Here is a 19,073-nt window from a genome sequence, read left to right as displayed (position 1 = left end):
TTCTGGCTAAAGACAAAGAACTTCACACTTTGAAATTACTGTGAAATATTGCTACCTACTGAAGAAAGCAATATATAAATATACACTACAAGACTACAGCAGCATTATCTATAGTAGCGTAGCCCACCTTCTAGAGAATATCTTACGACATTCGTTCTTCTGGCCTCGTTAAGGATACTCTGGGAGCTGAGTGATGCACAATCATTTTGCTCCAGTATAACTAGGATCAGCCTTTTAATTGTACAGTTACATGACTTGACCTTCACTAAGGCATTGCTTCAGCAGCTAGCATGCCAGAATAAATCTTACGTTCGTACAACTTTGCAGTAACTCCGCTGACATTAACCCAGCATAAATACAAACAGAGGCTAGGCCAAATTGTTTAGTTCGTTTCAGATCCCCGATCTTTTGGAGTGGGTCCAGCATTGTATAAAGCATTCCTTTTTGTACTTAAGTATGAAAACTAACAAGATTTCTGTTCTTGGAAATTCCAAGTGTAGGGGGGTTCTGCCTGGCCCCAGCTATTGTACTGCTTCATGGTCCTACGCAACCCGTTCTCAAACCGAAGGGCACCGAAACCATAATGAAGTTGGGAATTCGTTATGTAGTCGAACTGTCATCAGCCTGTTTCACAGAGAAGAACGCCACAGGTCTGTGCTCTTAGTCTCATGAATTAATCTTCATATTAAAGGAGTAGATAAATTTATGAATACAATGGGTGATGAGCCTTGGAAATAGATTACGTTGTTAGCAATTTGAGGGAAGTGCCATTTCTAGGCTTCCTTAAAATGTCATTAAAACTGAGAAGCATTTGCCATGGACTTTACTGGAATTTGTTTGGTTCCACGTGTTACCTATCTGGAATAGATGCTACAGAAATACCCAGCACTCGTGTCAGTTAAACATGTCATTTCCCGTTGATTCCCATACATTTGATTTATGTCTTCAGACAGAGGTAGGGAAAAGGCGTTACAGCCGCGTTAAAGCCAAACCCAAGCAGTCCCGCCGGCGGCAGAGTTAACTCCTTCCTGGGAGAAGGCACGCTGGAGGCTCTCTGCCCCCACCTCAGGTCCTCCAGAGAGGGCTGCGGGAAAGCGGGGTGACAGCGGGAGCGGCGGGGAAGGCACCGAGCGGGCAGCCTGAGGGGCAGGACGCGGGAGCCGGCGGGCGGCGGGGGCGGGAGCCGCGCTGCCTCCCGTCCGGCTGTGCCCCCCCCCCTCCGCTCCCTGCCCGGCACCGGGCCCGCCGGCCGCCATGCGGGGAGGGCGCCTCGCCCCCAGCCTGCTGGCCGGGGCGGGTGGCTGGGCGCGGGAAGCCCACTCGTGTCCGCCGGGAGGCGAAAGCGCTCTTACCTCGGAGTGGGAATCGCGCACGTCCCTTTTCCCCCCGCCGGACGCCTTTCAGTCCTAAAATGCGGAGACACCGTTGCTTAACACACCCCAAAGCCGCCGCGCAGGGATGCTGGCAGCTCACTGTGCGGGACCGTGCTGTTCCCCCAGCCTATTGCCTGTGCCCCGCAGCTGCCGAGCCCAGGGCAGTGTGCGGGATGGTGCGTGCTTCCACTGAGGCGGCTCCGCTCTGGGTGCTGCGGCCAGTTGTGAGCAGCAAGTTTTTGCGGGTTTGGGTGTTTGTGCGCTTTTGCTAGAGAACAATTTGCAGATTAAACTGACGCAGGCGAACCGGTAACTTTTTAAATGTTGGGGACTATTACTTTGGTGTAAAGTGGTTAACGTTGCTTCGAAAGTCATAGAGTTTCTGAAAGGGACTTTTTTTCATTTTTTGATTTTTTTTTTCCCTTTTAATAGTGAGTGATTCCTGACCAGGGCTTCTCTGATCAACGCACTTTTCCTGATGCAAAGTCCCGAAAAGTCTTAATTCGGGGAGATTTCTCGCAGCGTTGTCGGAGCGGGCTGCTTTCATTAGTGGTTTTGAATTGCTTTAAAGAGGCAAAGCGTGTTGCCTTTAAATACACGTTTAAAAAAGGCTCTTGTCTTGAGAAACTGCTCGATTTGCAGGAAACCCTCCGGATGTTTGCTGCTTTTCATGTGGCATTTGTGGTCGGCTCTGATAACGCTGGGAGCACCACTTCCAACACCGCATTCTGTAATGGAACTTGAAATAGAAACACATCTCTCGCCGGAGGATCCCCGCTCCGCGCCCCCGCGCTGTGTACCGGCGGGTTTAAAAGGTCAATAAATCAGAAGGATGAACTCTCGGCGGCACTGTTAGGTTGGGAAAGTTAACGAATGACCCCAGGAGTCGTGCGACCACGAAGGTTTCGGGAGCGTCAGGAGAAGCTCATTACCAAGCGCTTCAGGAAAGTGAGGTGTAAGCGGAGAGCGCGACTGGAGTCAGAGTCAGTGCTGTCCGGTGTGTTTTAAAGTTACAATTAAAAAAAAAAAAAAAAAAAAAAAACCAAAACCAAACCAAAACCTAAACAGTCAAAACAAAGCGGGAAAAGAGGTGAGACAATCTATTTATGACACTGGGGGCACTGAAAGGGTCACAAACTGCCAGCATTTTCTGTACAAACCAGGGAGCTTTTACTTTCTCGGCTTAGATTCAAAACACACCTTTCTTTCTTTGATCCCAGATCAATGAGCTGTAGAAACAGTTTGCACAAATCTCCCAAACAAAGTCAGCGGCAGTTTGCTTAGTTTATTACCTCATGTTCATTATACAGAAAAACATTTTCTTTTCTCCTGAAAGTGACAGCCACAAAATTGCCATAAAGTGTATTTGTAAGCAGTCCCTCTACTCGTTGAATTTTTTTAGTGCAAGCTCTTGCAGGATTTGTTCCCTTGGCTCACGAAAATGTTTCTGCTAAATAGAGTAAAAGGGACCGTTTGGCGTTTTAACAAGACCGGCTGGTAAAAATAAAGGTAATACTTTCTTCTGCGCCTTAAACTCCAGGGCTGTCGGTTTTGTCCGAGTCAGTAACACGGCGTGAGCTGGGAACTGAGCTGGGAGTCACTGGAAATGCACCGACTTCGTTAGGGCAGCGCATTGTTGCTTTCTTGGTTTTTGTTTTGCTTGGAAGCTATCTTGCTTTCTCCCTTCAGCTGGGAATTCTGTTCTCTGCAGGGAAAAATAATGCGCACTTTCCTCCTGCATGAGTTTGCCTCAGACACGATCCGTCTTCTGTTTAATTGAGAATTTTCTCTCGGTCTCAACCGTGTCTTCGGTGCGTGACCTGTCCCCCGGCAGCTGGCCTAGGATAAAGGGCTCTGAGTCCCAGCACGTCCGGGTCGGGAAATGTCACAACCTTCAGCCATAAAACTAAAGTCACTGGCACACCAGCCTTCAAAAGGTACGGCCTCAGGTAGTGTCCCAAAGGCGTTAGACTAAAAACGGTTCAAAAAAGCACTTAATTTCCTAACGAGCGTTCCCGGTTATTATGGCAAGTTCCGTGATGACGGTCGGCTTTGCAAGCGGAGCGTGTCCCGACGAACTTATTTTACAATCAATTTTAAATGCATTATACTTTTGCAAGAATGGTGTTGTTATATACTAGCATGAAGAATGGTGTTGTTGTTATATACTAGCATGAGACCAATTTGTCTTACCAATGTGTAAGAACATTGTTTTCGCCTCCGCTGCTTTGACAACATCTGCTGAAGGAAGAAAAGCAGAGCTGTTGGAATCGCGGCCTCTCGTTGGATTCGACTGTCCCGTGCGTTTGAACGGGGGGGGGGGGGGGGGGGGGAATACTAAAACCTTCTCTTTGCTTGGTTTTAGGCAGATACCAGTCCTTTGGCAATAGTTTCGACTGCTTGCAACAGGGATAAATACAGGATAGCGTCATGGAAATATAACGCTTGTGTGTATATATGTATATAATCGTTTATATATATATATATATAGGTAGATAATCTCTAACAAACAGAGGGGCGCAGAAAGCACGAATGTAGAAATGCCTAAAGAATTACCCTCCTCGGTGTTAGTCCAGGGCAGCTGCCACTCGCCACTGCCGCCTTCTTCCTTTTCAAATATCTACTGCCTGCCCAGGGTAAAGGAGCAGGTTTTACGCTGCACGAAACAGGAAAATCAATGTTACAATAAGTTAATGGCGATGCTGGCCCCATTCATTTCATTTTAGCAGAATTCTTATAATATTGGTTTATTTGATCGAAGTGGCTACCCAAACAAAGGTGTCCTTAACCAAATAAACCTCTTTGATCTTCGGTTTAAAGCTCAGCGGTTTCTCAAATAAGCATTGGTGCATTTAATAGCACCACATAACGCTGCAAATACTAATCAGAGCGCCCGTTAAAAAGCCGTATTTTAAATTCGCTTGTACGGCAGAGAAGAACAAAACCGGTAGCGAGACAGAATTTGTGTATATTCTAAGGTGACGGAGTTTTAACAAACATCTGTTTGCATTCGCACTCCATTTATTCAGGCAAATCAGAGAAATCCCGAAGGAGACAATGCAACAAGCAACACGCACTGCAAAGCCCAACTTAAATAATAACGATATATGACAAGAAATATCTGTGCTTCTGGGGGGTGCTGAACAACTTTATTGCGAAGTATGAAACAGTGGGGTGGGATCTATTTCATAGGCTCTACTGTGGATTCAGTACCCCGCTGTCCCACGCAGTTTACATCTTTCATGGGCTTACGAGGTAAAATAAGCCAAGGTAGCACTGGGAGGTAGGAAGCGGATGATGACTTGGCTTCTTCTTCCCAAGTTACATTCCAAGCTTGCCCAAAAGACCAGCTCCTTGTGTCCCTCCGGGTGTTACAGGGTATCTAGGTACGGTTGGAAATAATCTGTCCCGTCCACCTCTTTCGTGTCTCCTCTGGTCACGGTTGTCCCTTTCTGGCCAGGCCGGTAACGGGTGGGTATTTGCCGGTGACAGGACGCTGGCCCACAGCCTTGATGGGCCGGTCCCCGCTGCCACTGCGGGGAACGGGGCTCGAGTTCGAGAGCCGCTTACGAATGCGCTCTCGGTTCCCCGGAGGGACCCCCCCCGGTTGGCGGGGGCGGGGGCAGGTCTGCCCGCGCCGGGCCCCGCGACCTGCCCAGGTGCCGGGCCGGGCCGGGCGGAGCCCCGGGGCCGCCCCGCGCCCCAGCGGGAGCCGCCGCCACCGTCCGGCGCCGCGCCCGCCCCCGCCGCCCCATTGGCCGCGCCGCAGCTCAAATAGGGCCGGGCGGCGGCGGCGGCCGCCAGCAGCGAGCGGGGCCCGAGCGCCGAGCCCGTCCCGCCGGAGCCCTCGGCCTCGGCGGCGCGTCCCGAGATGAGCAGCCCCGATGCGGGCTACGCCAGCAGCGACGACCAGGCGCAGGGGCGGTGCTCGCTGCCCATCATGATGCCGGCCGTGGGCCCCTGCCCCTGGGCAGAGTCGCTGAGCCCGCTGGGCGAGGGGAAGGCGAAGGGCGAGGCGGCGCCGTCGGGGGCGGCGGGCGGCCGCAGCAAGAGCGAGGCGCGGATCCGGCGGCCCATGAACGCCTTCATGGTGTGGGCGAAGGACGAGCGCAAGCGGCTGGCGCAGCAGAACCCGGACCTGCACAACGCCGAGCTCAGCAAGATGCTGGGTGAGCGTCCCGGCGGGCGGCGGGGTCGCAGGGTCCCGGCGGGTCGGGAGTCCTGGCGGGCGGTGTCCGGGGCGCGGGCGGTGTCCGGGGCGCGGGCGGGCCGGGGGTGCCGGTGGGCCGGGGATGCCGTCGGGCGGGTGCGAGGACGAGGAGCCGAGGGCCGGCCGGGGCTCGGGGGTGCGGGCTGCGGGCGGCGTCGGCGCTGTCGGGTCCGGGCGTCGGTGGGCGTGCGGTGTGACGGTGCTGGTGTGCGCAGGTAAATCGTGGAAGGCGCTGTCGCTGGCGGAGAAGCGTCCGTTCGTGGAGGAGGCGGAGCGGCTGCGGGTGCAGCACATGCAGGACCACCCCAACTACAAGTACCGGCCGCGGCGGCGGAAGCAGGTGAAGCGCCTGAAGCGGGTGGAGAGCGGCTTCCTGCAGCACGGCCTGGCGGAGGCGGCGGGGCCCGGGCTGGGCAGCGAGGCGGGCGGCGGCGGCGGCGGCAGGATGTGCGTGGAGGGCCTGGGCCTGCCCTACGCCGAGCAGGGCTACGCGGCGGCGGCGGCGGGCGCGGGCCACTACCGGGACTGTCCGCCGCTGGGCGCCGGCGCCGCCTTCGAGGGCTACGGGCTGCCGACGCCGGACCCGTCGCCGCTGGACGCGGCGGAGAGCGAGGCGCCGTTCCTGGCGGCGGGGCTGCAGGAGGAGTGCGCGCTGGTGCCCTACGGCTACGCCCCGCACCCGGCGGCCGAGTACCCGCCGGCGGCCGAGAGCCCGTCGGGCGCGGCGCTGCGCCGGCACCTGCCGCCCGGCGAGGCGCTGGGCCCGGGCGGGTCGCTGCAGGGGCTGCTGGGCTGCCCGGCGCCGCTGCACGCCTACTACGGGCAGGCGTGCCAGCCGCCGGGCCCGGGGCGCGGGCCGCTGCCGCCGGGGGCGGTGGGGCAGCCGTCGCCGCCGCCCGAGGCGGCGCCGTGCCGGGAGCAGCTGGAGCGCTTGCCGCAGGAGGAGCTGCTGGGCGAGGTGGACCGCACCGAGTTCGAGCAGTACCTGCGCTTCGCCTGCAAGGCCGAGCTGGGGCTGCCCTTCGCGGGCCACGAGGCGGCCGGGCTGCCGGCGCCCGAGGGCGCGGGGCCCATCTCCTCGGCCGTGTCGGACGCCAGCACGGCCGTCTACTACTGCGGCTACCCCGACGTGTGAGGGACTGGCTCGGGGCCACGCCACGGACTGGCAGGGAGGCGCCCGGCCCCCCTCCTATTTATGTAATTTATTTGAATCTTGAGAACTGACAGGGTATCCGTGACCTGCTCGAGGTTTAAAAGGCGACGCGCCGTCTCGCTGTCCAGGTGGTGCAGGTCTTACCATCGCTGTCCGACAGTGACATGTAAAACTGTTCCTGCTGTGGAATCGTGATTCTAGTTACACACGTGGAATACAATTTTCTGGGGTCTTGTTAGAGATCCGTATGCTTTTGTAATGTTGTACAGAGTGCTGGTTTTTATATGTTGGGTTTGTACAGGATAATTTTGCACTTTTACAAATAAAGGGAAAATAATAAAACTGGTCGCTGGTATCTCCTCAAAGAGATATTATCGTCCGTTGTAGTCGATTATTATTGCTTTTTAAACTACTTTTACCGATGTCCCTTGCACTAAACATTAGGTCCTGTCACCCTTTATATAGATATAGTTTTCTTCCGTCTCTCTTGTTTAAATTAGAAACAAATCTTTAAGCGTTCGAAAACTGTCTACACTACGGTGTTCTTTAATTTATTTTTTTTTTTAAAAAAGCCCTCTCTTGAAGGTTTCTTAGATGTTTGTTTAATATCACTGAATTAAAAAAAAAAAAAAAAAAGGGACCTATTTTATATTTGAAGTATAAAAAGACCATAGGAAAGCTCTTACCGAAGTAGGTTAGGGTCTGGGTCTGTTTCTCATGTAATCGTGGACACACTGGATGCCATTAAGAGTAGCACCTTGCTGAAATGTCCGGATCAGCGCTGGTTAAAGCACCTCCACGGAGAGAATGTCTTTCGTGTCCCAGTAGCTGCCCTTGCTGCGCCGGGGAAGAGGGTGGCAGCGGGGGCTACCAGATCTCCGCTGCGGAGAACGAGAGCGGAGACTCGAAGTTGGCTCAAATCAGGGCTCAAAGTAAGTGAAAAATTTCGACACGAGCTTCTAAGGGGGGAGGCCGGCCAGGAGCACCCCGCTCGGGCACCCGACCACGGCGACACCTCCAACCGTAGGTCAAAGAATCTTCCCTTTTCTTTCCTAAAGAGACTCCTTATGCTACGTCACGGCGACTATAGATAGAAATACCTTTGTGATTGACAGATACGCGCCCTGCAGTTAAACTTCCGTGGGAAAAAAAAAAAAAAAAAGGCGTTTTCATTTAGACGGTAGGACTGAGTCCAGCTGTGGGATGGGACTGATAAATTCATTATGTTTATTACTTAAATCGGGGGGAGGGGGCAACAGTCATCTGGGTCGTTTGCTTCCGAAGATAAAGCTGCGGAACTGAGCCCTGGGGAGGAGGGGGCCGGGGCCGAAGTGGCAGACTTGCCCACTGATTAACCTGTCTTCCATGAGGACGGGAAATTAAGTTGGGTGCATTTTCAAATTGCGTTTAAAGAGGCTTAAGTCTGTACCAGTGAAAGATAAAATAGCGTACACAAACCCAGACGCAAGCTGGGTCACTGAGTTTCAAGCATAGCTTCGTCGGCAAATATTGACTATGTAATCGCATACTATTAGTGAGTCTTGGATTAAAATGCGTTCAAACCCTTAGTATTCTGTAAAATAGTCTACCCTCTAGTTTCTTAATCTTCCCATTTTACTTTTCCAACAGTCTCCAGTTCTCTGAGATATACCTGAAATACCCACCCTGCCCACTCTCTCCACTCCACTTCCACGTGTACATGAGTAAAAGTTATGTATCCCTGAATGAGGTAGTACCTCGGGACAAGAACATTAGATGTCTTCTTGATACTTCAATTTGGAAAAAAAAATATAACGTGTTCCTAAGCAGAAATAAGTAAACCCAGTAAAGAAATATCCGTGAGAAATGATCGTTTTGTATTGGTTGAGTTTTCCTTTTATTATATGGCTTTAACCTACAGGATTAAATTGAATTCGTTTGCCCTTTTGCCCTTTTCTCACAGGTTCGTGGCTTTCTGGAAGAAATCCGCTTTGGGAAATAAATCATTATTATGCTTACGATAAATTTGGCCGCCATTTCTTATCATTTTTCAATTAAGTGCAGGTTTTGCTCCCCTCCTCTCTCCTTCACCCCAACTTGTCAGACAGTTGAAAGCTGACGCTAACTTGAAACTGTGTGTTCGTGACGAAGGTTGAAAACCTTCTAATTATTTTTTATAATAATACCGGAAGTGATTGACAATAAATATATAGGTTTTGGAATAAGGGTTGGCCAGCGTAACAGTCTTGGATGCCAAACAATGTGTGGTGATGATGTATAGGCAGATCTTACAACAGCCCTTTGCACAGAGCTTCTGCAGACTCAAATCTAAGAAGCATTATTTTCCTGTATGTATCCAACTTCCCACTCCCCCGTCCTGTGAAAAGAACTGTTTGAACCTTCTTTAACATGTCTAAATGTGGCAGGCTTATGCACCACCAATATACGTGGAGCAAAATTTTCAGAAGCTCCATCCAAGCCCTATTTTCCATAAAGCATGTCTTGACTTCCCCCTTCTAAGTGATCTTACACCCAAATCTGTCCAGCAGGCCTTTTGAAAACGTTAAACCTTCCTCACCTCACGTCCCACAAGCGCCCATGACAATCGGGTATTAAAAGAAGGACCCAAACCCAACTAATTATCTTTGGCAAGTATTTTCCATGGCATGGTTCTGGCCGTCAGGCAGTTGCCACACACCTCGGGAGGCTGTGCTGAAGGCTGCAAGTGTGTGCCACAGCCCGAGGTGCCTCGTGGCCTTGTCACTCTGCCGCACTCTTCATGCAGAGTCGGGGTCTGCCACTGCCACCCCCTTCCTGGCACTGCACCCAGGGTGATTCACTCCCTGGAAGCCACGGCTGCTCTTCCCTTAGTGCTACTGGTTTGCTCCTCGCTTCGTCAAGAAGACAGGGTGACATCTTTAAACTCCTCTCGGACCTTGGCAGAACAGCCGCTCTCCAGTTAAACAACAGCTTTAGCAGGGCAGCGGCTGCAGGCCCCTTCCCGCAGGGATAGTGAGTGCTCCCTGCAGCTCACTCGGGCCACTTGGGCTCAAAAGAATCATAGAATCATAGAATCATCCAGGTTGGAAGAGACTCTTGGGATCATCGAGTCCAGCCATCTACCCTACACTACAAAGTTCTTCCCTATATCATATCCCCCAACACCACATCTAAACGTCTCTTAAACACATCCAGGGATGGTGACTCAACCACCTCCCTGGGCAGCCTATTCCAATGCCCGACCACTCTTTCTGTGAAAAAAGGTATTCAGCTCTTCTTTTTTTGTCCCTCTCTTACCAATTCGTTGTGTTTCAAAAGGTCCATAGTCAGATCTCGATTTTTCCTGACACAGCCAAGCTCCTTATGTGGGTGTCGCACTGCAATCAGAGGATGTGTGTTTCGGTTGTTGGGGTTCTTCTGTATGTGTGTGCTCTCTATTCCTTAAGGTAAATCGGTAGAAAAGTCAGTGGGCCTAGTTCGAGAGAATGAGATTTCAGGCAAAGGTGCTGAATTAAAACCAGCTCAAGGTTCATCTATACAGGGTAAGTGGTGGGGGAAAGTCAGGAAGGGAGAATAAAAGCACGGTCGCTAGTGGAAGGTAGCTGGGACTGGCAGTGTCAGGAGCGGTGGTCTGCTGCTCTGAAAAAAACACACTTCACTTACCGGATTTCTGGGTAGCTGTATGCTTTTCAAAACGGAAAGGGAGTAATCCGCAGAAGACATCGGCAGCGATACTGCCGCAGAATTCCTCCTTGTAGACAAGTTTTATTTATTTACGTGGCGACCCTACTCTTGTTTTGGAACAAATATCTCCCCCGCCTCCCCCGCTGGTTACATCTCCTGTGAAGGACGCACAAAAATTCTGCTTTTAGCATGCCCACACGAGAAGGTGCGCTGAAAACCACAGCCAGCCCCACAGGAGCGGGTAATGACACCGGTGCAAACAGCACGGGGACACCTAGCGCGGGCCACAGCGACAGGTCGTTTGCAACCGTGTGACGAGCCTAAATGAAAGCAGCTGGAGGGGGTGTGTGGTGTGTGTGAGGTTGGGGGAGGACTGCCAAATTCCGTGTCAGTTGCCCGACGATTCAAATAGGACAGAAAAGCAGTGGAAATATCGAATCATAGAATGATTCGGGTTGGAAGGGACCTTAAAGATCATGGAGTTCCAACCCCCCTGCCACGGGCAGGGACACCTCCCACTGGACCAGGTCGCTCAGATCTCCTCGGGTCCTTTACTTAGGTGTCAGCGTTGCACCAGGGCCTGGCAGCGGCTGACTCCCTCTGTCTTCCTGCACCGAGTAACTTGCGTTACAGACGGGTCTGTAAATCCCGGTACTTACTTACATACCCACGTATGCTTAAGGTTAAACAGACAATTAACGTGTCGACTAATTAAACGCCTGCAAGATCAGAGCGCAATCGCCCTGCTTCAGTTTCCAGTCTACCAAAAGAGGACAGTTTCTTTCACCTTCTGTGTGTTGGAACAGAGGCTCTTAAATACGGCAACTATCTCTGCATCTAAGCCAGGGCACAGGCCAGTCGAGGCTTCTCTCGGGCTGCCACATTTTGATACTTTAAGTGCATATTGCGCCCTGAATGATTTACTCAGGAGACCACAGGAGGTCCGTGGCATAAAGAGATTTCAACTGAGGTGTGAATCCTGGCCCGCAGCAAGGGCGGCGGTGTCATTCTCCTTGCTCCTGTTGTGGCGGCTGAGTGACTTCTCTCCAGTTTGGATGCTGCTGAATCTATCTTCGATTTTATTCATTGAGCTGGAAAAACGCCCCGAAGCCCACACCTTCTGAAGAAAAAAAGAAAAGAAAAAAAAAAGAAAAAAAAATTATGGTTGTCAGCGGGAATAAGCAGTTTCTGCCCTTTAAAACGAGAGGTTCTGAAGGCGTTGGCACTCGCCTAGGAAAAGGGTAAGTCACTTGTTTCCTCCCCCTGCTCAGAGAGCGGCGCTGAGCCGCCCGGACCCCGCTGCTGTCGACACCGATGACACTTGTGGCGTCCCAAGGCTGAAGACCGGGTGGAATTACACGTTTACAACATATTACTTCTGAATCGCGTTTGAAAGCCACGCTTATTTGGAGGAGTGTATGATTTATTTGCCGCTTCTCCTGATGTCCTTTATGTTGCTGAATATTTTTTGGCGCTCGGAAATCGTTCGTACGGCGGGGGGCTGCTGCCGGCGCTGAGGACCTGTAGAGCCGCTTTATGGGACAAGCCCTATAACCTCGTGCCGTCAAGTTTTTTAGGCGTTGTCAATAACTTGCGTGATGCGACCACGGCTTGGCCGGGCGGTGCTGTGACCCGCTCAGCCGCGATCTGACCCGGCTGAGCCATTTCGCACCTGCCGAAGGAAACCTGCAGCGTGTTCCCGAGACCGCGTGTTTTGCGCCCAAATACTCGGCACCCATCTCCCCGGAGCGCTCCAGACAGGGACCAGCGGGCGCCAGTTCCCGGGCTAACCGGGCCGGTAGGGAAGGACCCACCGGGCGACCCGCCGCCGCCAGCCCTCGCCCGGCGGTCTCCTGGCGGCAAAGCCCGCGGTGGCCTCTCTGTCCCGCTGCCGAACGGCAGGAACGGCGGGTGCCGGGGCGGGCACGAAGGGGTGAAATCAGAGGCCGGGCCGCCGCGCAGGCGGGCGAGAAGGGCAGCGGTGCGGCTCCAGCCTCGAAGACAGCCCACTAAAAACAACACGGAGTTGTGAGGCGGGTCCTGCGTCCCCCGCCCCTGTCCTTGAGGATGTCAAAGTCTAAAAATCGACTCCCCGTTACAGCAGGGAACGGGGCGGCTGCGTGCTTCTGTTCTAGGGAAATTTCAAATGCGTATCTAAAGAATACAAGTGATCATTTTTATGTGTGTGCGTGTTAAAAACTGGAGCCGAGAAGGTATTCATTCCTGCAGTTTAAGGGATTTTAGTATAAATATATTAATGTAATTTCTGCCCGAAGGGATTTCTCGGCATGTTTAGTTTGGAGAAGAGGAGGCTGAGGGGAGACCTCATTGCCCTCTACAACTACCTGAAAGGAGGGTGTAGAGAGGTGGGTGTTGGCCTCTTCTCCCAAGGGAATAATGACAGGACCAGAGGAAATGGTCTGAAGTTGCGGCAGGGGAGGTTTAGATTAGATATTAGGAAGAATGACTTTACTGAGAGAGTGGTCAGGCACTGGAACAGCCTGCCCAGGGAGGTGGTGGAGTCACCATCCCTGGAGGTATTTAAGGAACGTGTAGACATGGCACTTCAGGGCATGCTCTAGTGCCCGAGATTGTGGGTTTGTGTCTGTTTGTGGGTGGGGTGGGGTGTGGTTGTCGGTGGGTGTTTGTTTTGTGGGTTTTTTTTGTTTGTGGGTTTGTTTTTTTTTGTTGGAGTCGATGATTTCAAAGGTCCCTTCCAACCAAGAAGACTCTGTGATTCTGTCAAACTTAAGCTGACGTCATTATCATTATCATCATTAAGTGGGCGCCCTTGATCGTTCCTCGAGCATGTATTCCGTCCTCCGGCCCCTTCCCAGCCTGCAGGCATTTATATTCCCTTCTCCGGGTTCCCAGTTCCATACTCCATGGGGAAGACGAAGGGCTAAATAACTCAGGTCAGCGCTGTTCTTTGTTAAGAACTAACACAAATTTATTTAGTCTGGACTTCAACCGAAGCACGAACACTGAGGTACCGGGCAAGGAACTGTAAGATGCCTTAAATAATTCCAGTGTCTGTCGGTGGAGAGAAGACGGGGATTTCCTTTCCCCGAGGGCAGCGAGCTGCGGGGGGGGGGAGGGGGGAGAAGGGGAAGCTCCCGCCGCCTCTTCCCGCCCCGGGGGTCACCGCACCGCCCCGGCGGGAGCGCCCCCGTTCAGCCCCGCCGCCCCTACGGCAGAGAGAGGCTGGAACACGGGAAAACGCGCCTTACTGGAGGGGCAAAAAAAAAAAAAAAAAAAAAGCGTTATCCTTAAGCGCCGACAACATTAATTAATGAGGGCATGATTTATTTAAGTGTCCCCCCCCCCCCCCCCTTCCTCCTTTACCCCCCCTAGTAACTGCACGGCCTTTTATTTAAATAAGACTCTGTAATTTCAGGGATGTTTTCGGCTTGTACAGTGGCGCTGCATAACAAAATGCTCCAACAAACACACGGCAGGTCATGCCAAGGTTGCAGGTCGCCCGGCTGCTCGATTACGGGCAAACTTGTTACGCATCCTCCCTTGCACTAATTAATTACCTGCAGTGGTACGCGGTGAGAAACAGAGTTATTGGTACGATTGAAAATACGATTAAATACTAGAAAGCTTAAAATGAAGAATGATTACAGCTGATGAGCATGTCCCATTTATCAGGAACACAACGGAACGATGGCAGTTGGACAGTAATAAAAATAATTCTCAAAAAAACCCAAAAGACAATTTTAGGAAAAAAACCCCAACAGTATTGTCTTCACAGCCTTTCTAAATGTTCCGATGAGCTTCCGAGGATCGGCTCAGTGTTGAACACGCCGTGATTTAATTAAACCGAGTTGCCAAGGAGGCAGGAGAGGGTCCCGCGGAGCAGCCACGGTGACAGCCGTGACAGCCGGCGACACGCCGCCGCGGGCGGGAGCGCGGATGCGCCGCAGCATCTCCGCGCCGTCACGGCTGGACGGCCGGTTGTGGCGGGGCAGCGGGAGCCGCGCCGAGCCCCGCGACCTGCCCAGGTGCCGGGCCGGGCCGGGCGCAGCCCCGGGGCCGCCCCGCGCCCCAGCGGGAGCCGCCGCCACCGTCCGGCGCCGCGCCCGCCCCCGCCGCCCCATTGGCCGCGCCGCAGCTCAAATAGGGCCGGGCGGCGGCGGCGGCCGCCAGCAGCGAGCGGGGCCCGAGCGCCGAGCCCGTCCCGCCGGAGCCCTCGGCCTCGGCGGCGCGTCCCGAGATGAGCAGCCCCGATGCGGGCTACGCCAGCAGCGACGACCAGGCGCAGGGGCGGTGCTCGCTGCCCATCATGATGCCGGCCGTGGGCCCCTGCCCCTGGGCAGAGTCGCTGAGCCCGCTGGGCGAGGGGAAGGCGAAGGGCGAGGCGGCGCCGTCGGGGGCGGCGGGCGGCCGCAGCAAGAGCGAGGCGCGGATCCGGCGGCCCATGAACGCCTTCATGGTGTGGGCGAAGGACGAGCGCAAGCGGCTGGCGCAGCAGAACCCGGACCTGCACAACGCCGAGCTCAGCAAGATGCTGGGTGAGCGTCCCGGCGGGCGGCGGGGTCGCAGGGTCCCGGCGGGTCGGGAGGAGTCCTGGCGGGCGGTGTCCGGGGCGCGGGCGGGCCGGGGGTGCCGGTGGGCCGGGGATGCCGTCGGGCGGGTGCGAGGACGAGGAGCCGAGGGCCGGCCGGGGCTCGGGGGTGCGGGCTGCGGGCGGCGTCGGCGCTGTCGGGTCCGGGCGTCGGTGGGCGTGCGGTGTGACGGTGCTGGTGTGCGCAGGTAAATCGTGGAAGGCGCTGTCGCTGGCGGAGAAGCGTCCGTTCGTGGAGGAGGCGGAGCGGCTGCGGGTGCAGCACATGCAGGACCACCCCAACTACAAGTACCGGCCGCGGCGGCGGAAGCAGGTGAAGCGCCTGAAGCGGGTGGAGAGCGGCTTCCTGCAGCACGGCCTGGCGGAGGCGGCGGGGCCCGGGCTGGGCAGCGAGGCGGGCGGCGGCGGCGGCGGCGGCAGGATGTGCGTGGAGGGCCTGGGCCTGCCCTACGCCGAGCAGGGCTACGCGGCGGCGGCGGCGGGCGCGGGCCACTACCGGGACTGTCCGCCGCTGGGCGCCGGCGCCGCCTTCGAGGGCTACGGGCTGCCGACGCCGGACCCGTCGCCGCTGGACGCGGCGGAGAGCGAGGCGCCGTTCCTGGCGGCGGGGCTGCAGGAGGAGTGCGCGCTGGTGCCCTACGGCTACGCCCCGCACCCGGCGGCCGAGTACCCGCCGGCGGCCGAGAGCCCGTCGGGCGCGGCGCTGCGCCGGCACCTGCCGCCCGGCGAGGCGCTGGGCCCGGGCGGGTCGCTGCAGGGGCTGCTGGGCTGCCCGGCGCCGCTGCACGCCTACTACGGGCAGGCGTGCCAGCCGCCGGGCCCGGGGCGCGGGCCGCTGCCGCCGGGGGCGGTGGGGCAGCCGTCGCCGCCGCCCGAGGCGGCGCCGTGCCGGGAGCAGCTGGAGCGCTTGCCGCAGGAGGAGCTGCTGGGCGAGGTGGACCGCACCGAGTTCGAGCAGTACCTGCGCTTCGCCTGCAAGGCCGAGCTGGGGCTGCCCTTCGCGGGCCACGAGGCGGCCGGGCTGCCGGCGCCCGAGGGCGCGGGGCCCATCTCCTCGGCCGTGTCGGACGCCAGCACGGCCGTCTACTACTGCGGCTACCCCGACGTGTGAGGGACTGGCTCGGGGCCACGCCACGGACTGGCAGGGAGGCGCTCGGCCCCCCTCCTATTTATGTAATTTATTCGAATCTTCTCGGGAGAGTTTCGCAAACCCCGTCTGGGCGGAAATATTCTGCTATCGTTCAGATTAAAAGGATGGTTCAAACTGTTTTTTGACTGGTGTGCCAGCGTGTTTACATCTCTTTTTTTTTACCTCCATGCCCAAACTGATCATCATTTTTGCAACGTCAGCTCTGTTACTTGTTTGCCCAGAACATGTTTTTATTAGTTGTTTTTAACTAATTTATCTTTTTTTTTTTGTACTTCAGGAAAATAAATTTATGTACAGCTGTTTCTGTCATTCTTCTTGGCCATATGGCCCTTTAGGGAGACTTATCTAAAGTTAAATCTGTCATGCCCTAAGGTGGAGTAAAGCGAATGCAGATACTGTGTGACACTTTCTTTCACCATGACAATGGCTCTAAAACGGTCTCCAGGACCAAAGGAGTTTGTTCCCAGGTGTGGCTGTATTCCTGTTACATAGCTGAAGGGCTAGACCTGTGCTGCTGTGTCTCCTGGAGTACAGAACATGTGACTTGTACTTAACTGCGGGTTTTTGTACGTTTTTTCTGTTTTTTAAGTGCCAGCTGGAATTTGCAGTTGTCATGAATGCACTGGGAGAACCCTTCTCCCTCAAACTTTAGTCTCTATAGCAAAAGAAGCTGGGTAAGTTTAAGATACTACTTTTAAAGTGTGCCCATTGGATTTGGTTAATTGTAGATGTGAAGGTGTTTTTGTTTGACATGGTGATTTCTCTTTGAACCAAATTATTCAGAAATAACGTTGGTACTGTATTTACAAATTCTTTTGATTTCTGCCACCTACTTTCAAGTAGGTTTACACCGTTTTGTGTCATGGGGTTTGGATTTATATTAGGAGAAAAAATAATGCAGCCCAAATGCTTATCTGAATTGCTCCCAACTGCCAGTAGCAATTAGCCATTAAAACAGGAGGTTTTTTAGCATGTTCAGCTGTACTGCTCTGTGACATTTCTGCTGGTGCAAGAGTACAACTACATCTCATTGTCATCATAACACTGTCAGGTAAGCATAAAGCTTAACAACACTTCTGATGTCTATCTTCTGTTTGGAAGATGCTGGCTGGAGTCAGCATACAATAACTGTAGTAGAGAATTGCAAATGGAAGTTCAAAAGTGATATTATAAATTTTGTTTATATTGCTTTTTTTCTTATATTGGTTGATTACAGATGTCCCAAGACTGATTTTTTTTTTTTTCTATCATATAGTAGTATAGCCACAGTAACTCACTGAACTGAGTTATAAAATTAAAAAAAATAAATCATCCAGTAAAAGAAAAGTAAGGAAGGAATGTAAGCTTAATTTAGGAAATCTCAAAGTAAGATTAAACAAAGAACTTTCAGAATTAAGGTTACCAGTGCAGCTCTAACTTTTAGTAAGTATTGTTATGATATAGGCATTAATAGTAAATGATACACACATTTTCTATGGAACCACAACCCAGATAATCCATATCTTTCACAGAAATGATACATGAAGATCAAAACTAAAATTCTCTGTCATTCTAGGACTTCCAGCACCTTTTCCTTCATGAGTTGAATTCCCCTTGCCTTCAGTTGCCGTTAGGAGAGCTCAGTGCTTCTGTACATCATCCCAAACTGATTGCTTGGTGAAATGAGAGAGGCTGGTGCAATGCAATCCATCTCAAAGGAAATCTGTAATTACATAGAACCATGTGACTGTAATATTTACAGGATGCAGCTCTCTAGATTATCACTAAATTACCTTAACCTTGAGGTGACCATTTTCCTGCCTTATTTGATCTCTCCTCTTACTGGTCCCTTCTTCATTTGCTGTCTGCTTTCTAATACTTTCTTCCTGGAACTTTGCCCACCATCTGCATGAAATGAAGCAGCAACCGAGGGATGCCTCGTCAAATAACAGTATTTATCCTCTCCTGCTATATGAGCCTATATTTTGAACTGCCACAAGGTGAAGACCAAGGAACAAATATTGTCAGTGTGTTTTTGAGCTAATAGTACAGGACAACAAAATGATGCTGGTACTGTGGAATCACTGGTTCAATGCCCATTTCTGGAATGACAACTGTTACTTTTGCCTCTATCTTTTCTGTACGTTTCCTTTTGCTACAGTCTCCTTCTACTGTACTCTTTGCCTTGTTTATGTTCCTTTCATTGCTGACATTAGCATTTTTCCTTTTCCATAACAGCCTAAACACTCCTACCTGGTTTGTATGTCCTCTTTCCATTCTCAAAATACCAGGCTTTTTCCCTTTGTCTGAAATCTACTCATATTCTGTCCCTTTCCTTAATTGCTTGGCTTTTTCTTTCAAACCCCTTTTCTTTCCTGTTCATGGTTTCCCACTCTCTTTATCCTTATTCCTGCTCCTTGGTATTCCTCCTCTTCCTCCTGCTCCTCATCTCCTGATTCTGTTCCCATCCCAACTGTGTCCTCTTTCCTGTGTCATTGCAACCCCTCATCTTTCTTCTTCTTTTCTCTTTCCTCCCACTGTTGGTGCCTGCTGTTAGTCCATGAGGTGGCTCCATCTTTATGAGCTGTTTCTCCTGTCTTCCTGCTTTACATTTCATGGTCCAGTGCTGCTCCTCCTGCTTTTTAGAGTTCATAGTTTCTATTTTAGAGTTTCAACTGTAGAACTTGGGCAGCTTTTCACAGAGGACAAAGATAGTCACACCTCTGAGGCAATGCTTATCCCAGGCTAAATATTAAAACTGTACTGCAAAAGGATCCTAAGATTGATTTAATATAGTGGAAAGAACATATTCTCTCTAGCCTTATTTTCAGAAATATCTGACCAGTTTTAGCTGCGACTTCTGTACTCTTCTAGAGCCAGCTGTTTGGGATGAAAAATTTGTCGTCCAAATGTGTCACTGAGGCTATAGAAAACTGACCATGTTCTTGAAATGGAAAGTCTGAGATTAGTTTCAG

General features: G+C 52.7%; 2 protein-coding genes across 2 annotated transcripts; both read left to right on the top strand.

The window, feature by feature from the left end:
• The first annotated feature begins 5,244 nt into the window (after positions 1–5,244).
• Positions 5,245–6,718, top strand: LOC141463905 (transcription factor SOX-17-like). The gene is made up of 2 exons (XM_074146583.1): positions 5,245–5,542; positions 5,799–6,718. The coding sequence occupies exons 1-2, from the start codon at positions 5,245–5,247 to the stop codon at positions 6,716–6,718; spliced, it is 1,218 nt and encodes a 405-aa protein (XP_074002684.1).
• Positions 6,719–14,618: 7,900 nt separating this feature from the next.
• On the top strand, positions 14,619–16,080 carry LOC141463852 (transcription factor SOX-17-like). The gene is made up of 2 exons (XM_074146504.1): positions 14,619–14,916; positions 15,158–16,080. Exons 1-2 carry the CDS (start codon positions 14,619–14,621, stop codon positions 16,078–16,080), a joined length of 1,221 nt encoding a protein of 406 aa, XP_074002605.1.
• The last annotated feature ends 2,993 nt before the right edge of the window (positions 16,081–19,073 follow it).

Source organism: Numenius arquata, chromosome 4 (genome assembly GCF_964106895.1).
Source record: "Numenius arquata chromosome 4, bNumArq3.hap1.1, whole genome shotgun sequence".
Taxonomy (NCBI): domain Eukaryota; kingdom Metazoa; phylum Chordata; class Aves; order Charadriiformes; family Scolopacidae; genus Numenius; species Numenius arquata.
The sequence above is the reverse complement of the archived record's forward strand: the minus strand, read 5'-3'. Positions and strand labels throughout refer to the sequence as shown.

Coding starts and splice junctions, on each gene's coding strand:
- LOC141463905 (XM_074146583.1), top strand. CDS start 5,245: ATGAGCAGCCCCGATGCGGGCTACGCCAGCAGCGACGACCAGGCGCAG. Junction 5,543..5,798: donor CGAGCTCAGCAAGATGCTGG/GTGAGCGTCCCG, acceptor TGGTGTGCGCAG/GTAAATCGTGGAAGGCGCTG.
- LOC141463852 (XM_074146504.1), top strand. CDS start 14,619: ATGAGCAGCCCCGATGCGGGCTACGCCAGCAGCGACGACCAGGCGCAG. Junction 14,917..15,157: donor CGAGCTCAGCAAGATGCTGG/GTGAGCGTCCCG, acceptor TGGTGTGCGCAG/GTAAATCGTGGAAGGCGCTG.